Source organism: Harpia harpyja, chromosome 11 (genome assembly GCF_026419915.1).
Source record: "Harpia harpyja isolate bHarHar1 chromosome 11, bHarHar1 primary haplotype, whole genome shotgun sequence".
NCBI classification, from domain to species: domain Eukaryota; kingdom Metazoa; phylum Chordata; class Aves; order Accipitriformes; family Accipitridae; genus Harpia; species Harpia harpyja.
In genome coordinates this window covers 29,259,880-29,273,082 of record NC_068950.1, presented here as the reverse complement: position 1 = coordinate 29,273,082, position 13,203 = coordinate 29,259,880, and the positions used below count along the sequence as shown (strand labels likewise).

Below are 13,203 nucleotides of genomic sequence, written 5' to 3'. Positions count from 1 at the left end.
AATGGCAATTCACACATTGGCATTGCTGTCTCTACACGTATAGGAATGTACTAGCTTAAGTAGCAGTACACTGGCACTTAAGTGAAAATTTTTTTAAGAAGTATTACTTCTGAGCTCACTAGACTGCTCATATTCCTTTCAAGAGCCTAGTAGTAGTTTATTCCATAGGAATAATTTCACAGCAGAAAGACAACATTCCAGACTCAGATCTCTGCCTTTGGAAAAAAAAAATTTTTTTTGTAGGTTTTACCTGTATAATTTCAATACAGTTCAGTCTCAAGTACTTTAACACAACAGGTGCAAAGTAACTAAGGTTTTATGATTGCTTCTTATTTTCATGGACTGCTAGCTACTCTGGAAATCTCACCGTTTAAATGTATTGCAATGAGCCACTAATACAGCTGCCTTTGAGGCCGACAATACCGGCACAAACTACTTTCTGGAAGGGGCTAAAAAGATAAGCAGGCATCTCTGTGGCTGCTGGACTGATGTATTATGTGTGAGAACTTGTGTATTATATGTCAGAACTGATTTGTCCTGGTGATACTGGCACTAAGGTGATGCCCAGACGTCACTGGCAGGAATGAAGGACTTGTGTTGACGAACTCTGAGGATGAGAGCTACCACTGCTACCAGTCATGGCCAACAGTGAGCCTCAGTACCAGGCAGAAAACTGAGACAAATAATTACCCTGTACTCTTGCTCATCAAGATAAGGGGTGTGGAGGTACGGTTTCAAAAGGCTAAAGACTAATCACTTTGATTCTCTTATTCCAGAAAGGACTGAAGACATAATCAGAGCCAAGATGTAACTCAGACCTATTCTCCTTCCACAGAGACACTCCTGATCTCCCAGCCAATGCCACACTATTTACAGGACTGAAGACACTGATTAGAAAGATGGGTAGCTGTTCCTTGCCCCAGCAGTGCACCATTTACTATACAGCCTCTGATCAAGGCCCCTGATGAAGTCCCCTTTTCAATTCAAAAGTATTGTCTTTCTGACTCAGTTGCTCTGGTCTGAAAGGGAAGGAATGACGAGGAAGCAGTGACTGTGAATGTGCTGTTGTATTACCCAGCACATCAGGACTAGCCTACAACACCTTCCAGAGCGAGGACGAAAGTTGGCTATTAAATAGAAAGTTTCCTAGACACTGGCTGTTCCTCAGAAGAAAGTAGTTAAGTAAAGAAAATTTACAGTAAAACACTAAAAGGAGAAAGTGGATTTTTGTTGATATAAAAGATGGAAAAGAAACTGCATGAGTGGAAATGGATATGTATGGAAAGCAAAACAATAGTCAAGATGACAAAAAGAACTGAAGCCAGTGAAATGGTAAAGGCAATAGGGGCTTCAAGAGGAATCAAGGGGAAAGTTGTTCATGATGTTAACTAAATGCTCTTCCACCCCTCCATTCAAAATAGAGGCCAAGTGTCTGAGACTGAGATAAAGGTAGGGCAGGCACGTGCAGAAGGCAAGAGAAAAAAAAAAAAACTTACTTAAGAATGTAATGTTGGTCCTTAAAACAATTAGTAGCATACAGTGAAGAGAAAGTGCAATCAGAGCGCTAAACATATTGTTCCATCAATACATTAGCCATAAAGTCATGTTTTCCCTATGGACTTTCTTAAAGATCACGTGGCTCCTTAAATCCCAGATTTGGATTTGCTTATTATAGAGACCAGCCCCTAGGACTGAATGGAGGTTTCATCTCCCTTTACTTCTTACATAAGAGGATGAATACAGTCCAAAGCAGGTTTGTTGAGTCAGTATCTTCCAGCACCCCTTCAATCCTTTGGAGAGCAGCAGTGGATTCCAAAAATCAAATTGAATGTATTAGACAACAGAAAAGTAAAGCAAAAACCCTGAAATGTTTTAAAAAAATCACCACCTTATTAAAAAAAAAAGTCATAAACTTCCATTTACAAGGATTTGTGTAAAACTCTCCAGTGACAATAACAGCATTTTAGAAACCTTCTTGACAGGAACATTTTTGTGGAAAATTAATCAGAGACCAGATCTTACAACTAACACATGCCTGAGAAAGACAAAAACATCTTGCCAGGGCACATGCTCTGTGTTAGAAACTGGACGGTAGTTGAATAATTCAAAACACATTGTACACTTATTGCAAACCCAAGTATGGAGTAATCCATTGAAAAGCTTTGTAGTAAGAAATGAATATTCAGCTGGTTCCAAACACTCCTGTGGAAGCAGTTACCTGTCAGGTTGCATGTGAACATGTTCTTCTGTGATAATTGAAAATTTTCCAATCCAATGTTATTTCATTTAGAGTTCAGCATTTTCAAACATTTTTATTCAACATTCTTTTAATAAGATGACATAAGTAAATTTAAAGTACTATCTTGCCACATTAACATTTTTCTCTGAACTTTTTTGTTATTTCCAATTAATTTTCATTAAACTTTGTCCGGAATCTGTGCTGAATCACTTCACTCCAGATCCAGCATTCAGCAATATCATAGCCTCTGCCTGCTCATTAAGATTCCCACTTAAACATTTCTTTAAGACCCCATCAGCTTCATACTTCATGAAGGACTTTATATGTTTTGGCATAGTACTCAAAAAACCCCAAATGAGCCAGCATTAGGTTTGATTTTAAGAGATCAAAATCTACTTGAGGATCCTTGAAGATTCAAGACAACTATCTATATTAAAAAGACAACCAAGGGTGATGGACAGGAGGAAGAAGAAAAGTGGATGCTCTAACAGTCAGCTTCTACTATTTCATACCCAGCTCATAGATAGAAAAGTACCTCTACAACTTGTAATATTATAAAAATGAAGTTCTAAGAAATAAATATTAACCTAAGCTCTGGTTTGTTAGCCACACATAATGGCACTAAAAAAATATTTTTAAAATCAATCCATCTGTGTGACCCTGGTATCATAGGCACTAATACTGGATCTGTTCATGCATGCTTCTAACAGATGTGACCCAGGTCAGGCCTGGACAAAAATTAGGAAGAAATCATGATGCAGGGTTTACCCTGGCTGCTGTTTGGGCTTCATAGCATCTGCAGTAGAACAAAAGGTAGCTGATCTGTGAGAAAGCAGGTGTCACGGACAGTCGATACCTGCTCTGGAATAAAAAAACCTGCTAGTCATAGATTTCTGGGTGAATTTGTATCTGATCAGTGTTTTCATGGGACTCAGTATATTGCTGAACCACAGACAGGCTTTTGAAACCAAAGACTTACAATAGAGCCTTTGTGTAGAACATTTGCATACTACTGTACCAGTATCAGGTATGAACTGAATGGAGCAGCTGTTAATAGCCTGCACTTAGAGCTAAGAGTAACCTGAAGTTCTAAAGAAAGCCCCACCTCCAGATAACTGGGAAAGCTGAATAAAACTAACCAACACAGAAACCAGGAAAATAGTTCTGAAAATGTCACCTAATTACACTCTAGTTTCAGCAAGGTCGTCTTCTAGGCCAACAGTCTGTTTTTTTTAATGTCATGCAAGACCTGGGTACAAACTGACAGCATCACGGGGAAAACAAAGCTTTGGCTTTTATCATCCCCCCTGCCCTTTTTTTTTTTTTTTTTTTTTAATTATTGAGGTGTTTAAAAAGGATTTTCATGTTTGGGGAACAGAATGGAACAGGATCAATTTTGGAGGATGTATTTTCTCATAGAAAGGAAAAACTCTAGTAATCTGGGTTATCTGAAAGGCCAAATAAAGAATATAAAGTAAACTGATGCCAGTTTACTTACAATTTACTGCCAGTTCAATCACTGAATTAGTTACTTTTGAATCCCTTAGTGACTAATACTACACTTGCCCTCTAATGGCACCTTAGTTTGAATTATCAAAATGCAAAAGTAGACTAGAAAATGGCCCCAATATTAGACCTTGGCATCTGAGGAACTCTTGGCTGACAGCTGTGCAAACTGTCGTACGTATGCCACAGAGCATTACTGGCTTTTAGTTGTGTGGTCCTTTTTTATTATTCGAGCTAGTGGTTCCACCTCTAAACTTTAGAAACTATTTCCTACCTCATAACCACAGTACTAAAAATGTTACGAAGTGACCATAAGATCTGTAGCTGCTTTACCCAGGATTATGTTGGGAAGCATGATATTTGAAAGGCAGATGCTATTTTCTTCTTTTTGACACTGAGATCTGGCCATCTGTTTCATCGGCACTTTCCGTCTGTTGAGAAGGTTACTTGGTAATCAACCAGAGGCGATAAGCTGAGTGAAAATGTATGCTTTGTTACTGCCAGTGGAGGAGGTGAATGAAAGCAGATATGCACCATATTTGTACCTCGCAGCTGATGTTTCACTCAATTTTTTAAAGGACTCAAAACTTCAACTACCTGAATATTTGAAAGGCAAAGTATACTGGCACCACTGCTTAATCTACAGAAGTTTTAGGAAATAAATGGGTTAAATTTTGCTTCCAGTAACACCAGTGTAAAGTAGGGTCATTCTGTTTGATAGCATTATGCAGAGAAACACTTGCATTTAAAGGAAGCTATAGCTTACGAAGTAGCAGCAGGATGTGCCCACTAGCAAAACCTTGGAAGCTAAACTGCAGATGCCATGTGCAGATATTATTGCTCTATATTTTTCTTCCCAAACCACTAGAGTACATGAAATACATCACTTAAATTCAGACAGACAGTAAAAGGGACGAACAGTGAAAAGACCAGATGTGTGCCGATACCTACACTATTATTGAATAAGTTTAATGCATGCCAGAACAACTTATCCTTGATTATTGCTAAAATAGCCTTAAACATTTTTCCTCATATTTTAGTGCTGCAAAATCACTTGGGCATGCAAACAAGTGTGGATATAAAGCTATACATAGGGTGGTGGGAAAACACCACCACAGTTGCAAAATAACTACCACACAGGTAGCATCTGACTCCCCAGAAAAGCTAAATTCCTCTCTTGGTCTGGGAAAGAGTGGAGGACTGGTACGCTTTTCTAATGTTCTACTAGATCTGCAAGGGTTCCATTTATATGTGAATCTTTTAAATGACCATGAGAAAAAGGCAGCCTGAGGTCAGTACTATAGTGGCAGTCATGACACAGTTCACTTGCTGGGAAGGATACTGCATTTTACACAGTCTACTTGCCATAAGCAGCTTGGAGATGACATGAAGTGAATTGGGTGACACAAACTCCATTCAAATATGAAGCATTTTCACTTTATTTATAGAAGTTCTTGGTTTTGATTGTCAAGTTCACTCTGGTAGCTTTTTGTAATCTGTGCAAAGGGGAAAAAACATTCTTCTGAAGGTAGATATTACTCTAGAGAGTCATATCTTGGCTAAACTGAATTGGGATAAAAGTTATTTACATTTATGCATCTAACTAGTGGCTTTTTTTCTTGGGTAACAAATCTCACATGGAACAGATTATCCTTCTCTTTGACTGTTCTCAATGGTATAGGGAGTGTTGACTTATTTAAGGTGTTAGCCCTAACTTGCAAAACCATAAAGGGTATGGAGCTGTGGGTATTTTGCGGGGTAGCACGGCAACTTAAACTAGCTGATGAAGAGCACTACCAGCAAAAAGTCCTTCAAGAAAAATGAGCAGCAGCTTGGAAAAGCTCCAGATGTTGTAACCTGTTTCCCCACCCTTCTTGAGATAAAGACCTAGCAGCAGTGATAGTATATCAGTTCATCTAGGGTAAAAACAAGAAGTGCAACATAGACACAGAAGTATCATTATTACCACTCACCATAAGAGCTTCATAGAACTTACATTAATCTGTATCCAATAGGTTTCTGAAAGCAGCTGAACTAGTTCCTTCTTCTGAAGCCCTTGGCAATGCCCCATGCATTCACCAGTCTTTGAAAAAAAAGGTTTTCCTCAACTGACTTTTCTTTTGGCCTATGGCTTACAATTCTCACTTGCATATCCCCAAAGCCCAGACTTCATGATAGTTCAAAGAACTCCTTCTATTGAGCATCCTGAAAACATCAGTTAAAGCCCATTTAATCTTTTCTTCAAGCAAAAGGAATTGCAGTTTCCATTCTCCATGAATTAAGCATCCCTGGTGCCTAATCCAGCTAATTTTTACCTCTGCAGGAGATGTGGTATTTGCTTTATGGGAATTCTTCTCAAAGGCAACTCAACTCCTAGGCACATAGCCTAACTGCAGCATTTTCTTGCCTTCCCACAGACTCTCACAGGCTGACCATTTTCAGCCTGCTATGGAGCTGCCATTGACAGCCTGAATATAACTTTCTCTGCTGGACTGTAACTTTCTATTCTTTTTAGCTTTTTTTTTTTTTTTTGCAGGGGGAAGCACTTCTCATTTCAGCTTGGTTTCTCTTCTACTGTTTCAAAACCTATTTGCAACTAGGCAAACTTGCTGACATGTAACTTTTCCAGGTCTTTGAAGATTATTTTTCCAGGATTTGTGTTCATGAACTCTGCTTATTTTAGTTTGTCCTTTTGACACCAGTTGTACATGCTGCAGCTGACAGTTCTACCCTTGTACTCTGTCTCAATATGTGAATAAATGTCAGTGATTTCTAATTCAGAAGCATATGGGCCAAGGGCTGAATTTCTGTAATGGAGCTGGCAAGGAGAAATTTGAATTAACTTGCACTTAGTTACTCAGTGTGGCCCAGTCTGGGTAAACACTAGTGTTACCAAACAGTAACACAATCCTGACAAGCAACTGTTTTAAGTTCAGATGAATTCAATTTTGTGCCATAAAAGTTGGGCAATGAATAATTTTCTTATATCATTGCTGACACTTTAACACAGACAGGTCACTTGCATGAGATGCTTGAAGCTGGTTTCAAATATTTGCTATCCATCACTGGATAGCATCTGATCTAAGCATACAAAATCCAGTTGCACATGTCAGCAAAGTGAGATTTTCCTCCCCCAAATGTAAGGGCAATTTTCTCAGTAGCTGAAGTCATCGTTTCCTTTGGCATGACTTCCAAAAGAGTTTGTCTCATCAGCAGTGTAAATTTGTTCTGCCTGCTGTCCCTTACCTCTCACTATCTTAACCAATCCCTCTCCAATTGGACCTGACGGTCTTGCAGTTAACCAAATATCTTGCAGCAAAGGACAGCTGCTGGGTCCTACTGCAGCTTTGGGCTCTGCTTAGCCAAGCAGCACCACCTGAACCTGCCCATATTCCTCTTTAAACAGGGCACATGCTGTAGCCAGAGAAACAATTTTTGTTGTAGGACTCGGTTAAGGAGTGTCTGAAGTTTGATCTTGGGCACATGCCTGATCTAGTATTAAATTTGTGTCATTTTAAGCTTACGAGCACAGTGAACATTTTATAAATTCAGTCTACTCAGTTTCCATGCTGGACAAGCATACAGAAATACTTTGGCAGAAATGTGCTCTGAAGAGTCAGCAGCTTCATGTGACCTAAGAAATGTTGGACAATATGGCTTCTAGCCTATTGACAAAGCTGTATTTCAGCACATATCGCATCTCACTAGACTGAATAATGAAGCATTATGGTCCAATCTCCTGCTGTTGAAACTTCCCTGCTTGTGCACAGTTGCCATCTGTATTTTTCTAAGCAGATATTAAGCAGTACTCGACCTGGAAAAGCTGCTACAGAAAAGCAATAATTATTTTGGCACTTCAGGCAGCAGTGACAGATGTATTAGTAAAGACAGAAGATGGATGATATCAGGAAAAGTAAGAAAATGGAAAGAAACAGAAGAAAAATATCGGTGCAACCCTTTGGTGTCAACAGCACATGCACATGTGCTTCATGTCATAATTTGCTATGAATTCAACATTTACAGGATTTATTATTGCAAAATTGCTTCTTTTGACAGCTTATTCAGGAAATGCACTAGTTTTCTTTTAGAGAATTGGAATACTGTGATGGATTCCCCATTGCTAAAAAACCAGTATCATGTATTTCAACCTTGAGCTTAAAAAGTATGCATCCTATTCTGTAATTTGAAAAACTTAGACAATAAAGATCATGAATACACAACAAACAATATATAAGCCAAAAAGGGGGGGTGGGGATGGTGCAGAAGGAGGAAACCATACATAATTTTATTAGACATTGGACTTCCTATCAACTTTTTAGTAATTTCTTTTTCCCTTTGTCTTTATTATTAAATAAATTGTACAGTAATTGCACATTGCTTAGTGCTATTTGTACAAATCCTCTTTGTATTTGGTGTCACCAAGCGTCTGGTAACACAAACTTCACAAGGCATCAGTAATGCCTTACTCCATACTTTCTTTCGGGCTCCATCTTAAAATCTGTCACAGCATCTAGTAGCATTTGTACTTTGCCTTTTGTTTTTAAAACTTGTGTGTGTGTGTGTGTGATGTTTGATTCCAGAGATGTCCTGGAGTCATCATATATGCCACCAGAGCCAATATTGAATATCAGGGAGTGGATTTATCTGTGAATTAAGAAACTTGTATTCTCTCTGCACACCAAGGAAAAGAAAAATTATTTGTTACAAACAGAAGCTGGTGAGAAGCTGGAAGTAATGTGTCCAAAGTGTACAGAAGTGAATATTTTGCATCAGGACTCACATCTGGAAAACCATTTTCTGCATGAGAAAAACCATCCTTTTCCTGCCAGTACTTTTCAATTTACTTAGGAGAAACTTAACTGTTACAGTGGTGAATAAAGTGAAGGGAAGGGATTTTGAAAGGTCTTCCTGTGAGTTCTGCTGAGTGCGTTTGAAAGGCTGTCTCCCGCTCTTGGTGTTTTACCATTGGCCTTAACCCCAAGATAATATATATTATCCCCCTAAAAGACCATGTAGTGGACCTTAGTCCTCTGCTGCCAGATAATACAAAGGTAATATAATAGGATCAAGGGCCTATGAAGCTCATTTGATTAAAATGCATGTACATAAAGCAGAAGACATTCCACAATCCACAAGTAAAAATAAAGAATATTTATCAATAGCTTATAAACCACTTCAGTTCTCAGGTATCTCATGTCACCTTGTATCATATGCAAATTCTCCGAACAGCAAGAGTGGGAAGTGGTAATTAATGATGGGCCATAATTATCTGCTTTGTAACACTGTAACAGGGCTGCAACATCCCCTCTTTTGGCACAAAGAATATTTTTTATTATTTTATTCTTGCAGCTTGTTCCTGACTAGAGTTAGGTAGGTAGTACGACTATTTTATTAATCATCACTGCAACATATAATCATTGATTATATATTTGAGCTACTGAATATTACATTTGTATTAGAGTTGGAGCTCATTTAGTGGTGAATGATATTATGTTCATACAAAACATCTGAGCTGTGGAAAACATGTGCACTGAATTCAAGTTCACTGAGCAGCCAAACAAAGCCCAAGACAAATCCAGAAACTTAAGGTTAAGTAACTAGCTTCTGTGACTGTTCTATGTAATATTATTAATGTAGTGATTTAAGATTGAGTTTAGCTTTGTCTTTTGTTGAGGATTTTGGTGCATGTGGCACTGTACAACAGAGTAAATGCTATCAATTTTCCCTAACATGTTACAGGCTGAAGAACAGAATTCATATGTAATAAAAGCTTCATTTCACTTACTGTTGGGGGGGCGGGGGGGGGGGGGGAAAGCAAGTGTAACGTTGGCAGAGAAGTGCTGACTGTATGGACAGGAGATTATATTACTGTGTCCCAGCAGAGTAATTTCTGCATCTCTCCATAAAAGCAACGTAGTATTATGATGTCCCATCCGTTCTCCTCTACCATGACATCCTTATTCTCCAGTACTCATCCATGTTTGCCCTAATCATTCAGCAATACAAAACCCCCCAGATTTTCCAAATGGTATCATAAGGAAAAGAAACTATTGCTTTACAGCTCTGATTACAACCTAACAAAATGAATGTTTTGCTATGTATAAACTGCTGAACAAAGTTACAGATCAAGCTGCTGCTAAGTATACTTGCTATGTTTAGAGATATGCTGGCTGACAAGTGGACCTTATGGCATTATATGGCAATTATCAGCTCCTGTCTAAGCAGAAACTTTTAACTGACTGAGAGTCCAGCTTCTCAGTCCCCTTCCCTGGAGCACAGAATCTTTAGAGTGCACAGAATCTTCAGAGTGCACAGAGGAGCTGGACTTGACTTAAAAGCAGTTTGGAAAATTTCAGCAGTAACCGACCATTTGATGAGCTGTCTGGGGTACATCTGCTTGGTATTTTGCGGACAATGGGGAGCTCACTATAACTGCTAAGTTGAACAGGGTTTATGTGAGTAGTACAGCACTGAGCCCAAACCAGTGTATGGTATCTCTCCTCGGCATACATTAACTCAAGAAACAAAACCAATTTAGTCATGTTCTACGCAGCATCTGGGTAACTCAAGCATGAGTCCACAAGCTCACACCTGCTCATGATTCCCAGAGAAGAGTTAAAAATACAAAAGGGCAGGGAGTGAGATTAAGCAGGGAGAATTGCAAGGCAGTATGTTTAAGTGATAATTATCAACTAAAACAGTGCCTACAATAGAAGAACTGGGAAAGATAATGACTTTAAAAAAAGAAGGATTGGAGACTGTGGATCACTAACTGAATAACAACATGCTATTGCAAAAATGGGCACGTGTATGCAAGAATATGGCTTGTAAGAAGCATTTTTTCCTTTCTCTCAGTAGTCTGAACAGTTTGAGCAGTAAGCTGGAGTCACACAGATGTTTAGATGAATTGGAAACAGTCTACAGGAGAGTAAGAATGTGACTTAAAGGCTAAGTGAATGGGACTGTTTAGCCTGAAAAGAAAGAATGAGGAGGCATGCAATGACAACCATCATTTGTAAAATGCTGTTTCCAGCAGAAGAGAGTCAGGTTACACAATTGGAAGAACTTTTTAAAAATAGAGAAGCCCTGGGCTGCCTGCAGGTCACAAAGCCTTCATTTCTTGGAGCTTTTTAATAACTGGTTAGCCAAATATTTGTCAGGAGTGATATAAAGATAAGTAATCCTGTCTAGGCAGTAGAGGATGGACTATGTGCCACCCCAAGGTCACCTTGAGCTCTGTGATTTTATGGAGGGTAGACGGAACAAGTCTGCAAAATACATCTCAGGCTAAATGTAGCCTCTCAAATGATTTAAATGGAAAAGGATCACTCGTTCACTTACTCAAATGTGCTTTGGAAGATACCTACAACTACCTGTAATGTTCACTCAACCTATTAGGAAAAAAGCAGAATTAACTCTGGAAAATACTTAAAATGGGGAATTTCTTTAAATCGTATGAGTCTGAAAGACCGCAAAGGTATAGCCAACATACTACTGCTTCAAAGAAAGGCAAACTTCATCAGAAAGTTACTGCAACAAATTACTCATTCACCCTCAAATAAACATAGAATGAAAAATAAAACCAGAAAGAGAATTCAAGCTTACTGCTTCACCAGTTTTTCCAAGGTTTCCTTGGTCTCCTTGTTCTCCCTGTTAAATGTAGAAAACAGATGATGTAGTTCATTAGAAAAGTAATTTCTTTAATATGTGTATATTAAAGTCCTCTATTTTCCTAGAAGCCTCTTTATTTTCTAAATTACATCTGCCAATTAAAAGCTAAAATTAAGCAACCAGCAAAAATTTAATTTTGTCAGTGGCTAATTTTGATTTTGTAAAAAGATGTCCTAATGTATTTAGGACTTGCCTGCAAAAATGAAAACTATGTATTAAAGGGCTCACTAAATACATTAATTCAGCAAATACTACAAATGAATGATTTAGTTTTTATTTAAATCTTCCTTTCAACAAATTACCTTCATTATTTCACAACTGCTTCAAAAGTAAACGTTACCTTTTCATACTGTTGATAACTTTAATTTTGTTATGAAATATTAGAAAAATTGACATTTAAATGGCATTTTAACAAACTTCTCCCCCTCGCCCCAAAAGCTTGAAACTGGCATTAAGTATTAGATTAATTAATCCTGTTCTCCTTAATAACGCTGCAAGTCATGCTATGTAGCTCCAGAACATTTTGTTATGTATTTTACAAGTTGAAGCTGGCTGTATATGCACTATTAGTTATCTGGCTACAACTATAATCTCAGTGCCCTGATGAACAGTGGTTTGAGTACTGTTTACTCAGATTGCAACTCAGCACTGAGAAATTCTGCTGCCACAAGCTCCTCTTTCAAACTGCAGCACTTCATCTCATCCGTCCACACACCCGCAAAATCTGCCACTGCAGGAACTGCCCTGGGTCCTTTGTTGCCCCCAGGCCCAGGCACCCTCACATCCCCAGGCAGGTATATCTCATTTTAGCAGGTGCTGTCTTTGCTCACACGTTCCTGTCTCCAAGAACTGCATAATTTTCTTCTTTTCCAAAATGGGATCTTGCAAGGAAGCAGAATCACCAGTATTACATACTGTACTTCCATACATTTATATTATATGGAAGCATGTGTACTCATATCCTTTCACTGGCATGCCACTGTGTATAGCAGTGTATAATTGTACGCAGTTGTTACTCCAAACACATTTTATTTCATACATAAAACCATCACTTACCTTTAAACCTTCTGGTCCAGGATCACCTATATAACCTTTCTGTCCTGGCTTTCCCTAAAATAATGATTAGAATAAAATATTGTAAATATTTTATTTTTAAAAGATAATTTCATCCCAATTTCTGTATTTACCGAAATATGTGCACTCAAAAATGTACAGTTTAGTAATATTTAATACCAACATTTGAAGCAAGTGTTTTTATAAAGCTACATCTGAAAATACACTGTTGATTATTACTGCAAATACTAGCACAGTAAGCAGAGTCTGTATTAACTCTTCCAGCAGTTAACACTGAGGAAGAACAGTCAGAATCCAAGAATCAAACACATTTCAATTTCACTTTAAAATACATATTAAGGAGACAAAGAAAAGGCAAGGTCATGGTCTCTCCTGGCTAATTCCAATGGAATAGGGACTCACACTAACAGAATTTGATGTTTAGACTTCAGGGACTGGTATCATAACTGTCCTTCCCCAGCCAGCCAAAATCAGCTCAACTATCCTCTCCACTTTGTTAATCAATTTGATTACTTTAAGCCTCATCTCTCTCCACTACCATTTTGCTGCTGATCGATCTTGTTGCTATGATACTCTGTTAATAACCTTGTTACCTGGAAGAAATACAGCAACATCAATCAGAGCAGGAGGCCATGACGAGACAAGATCTTTGAAGCATTTTATAACATACATCTCTCCCTCTGTTGTCACTCACACAGACCCATAAAGGCATA

At 38.3% G+C, this 13,203-nt stretch overlaps 1 protein-coding gene across 5 annotated transcripts in view; it reads right to left on the bottom strand.

Moving 5' to 3' along the window:
- COL24A1 (collagen type XXIV alpha 1 chain) overlaps window positions 1-13,203 on the bottom strand; it is a 152,594-nt gene that overhangs the window by 56,777 nt on the left and 82,614 nt on the right. For all 5 annotated transcript variants that reach the window (XM_052801639.1, XM_052801634.1, XM_052801636.1 and 2 more), the window contains 2 exons: window positions 12,473-12,526; window positions 11,351-11,395 (listed from right to left, as the gene is read on the bottom strand). In XM_052801639.1, the coding sequence (XP_052657599.1) occupies window positions 11,351-11,395; window positions 12,473-12,526 (99 nt within the window). The remainder of the gene's footprint in view (window positions 1-11,350; window positions 11,396-12,472; window positions 12,527-13,203) is intronic.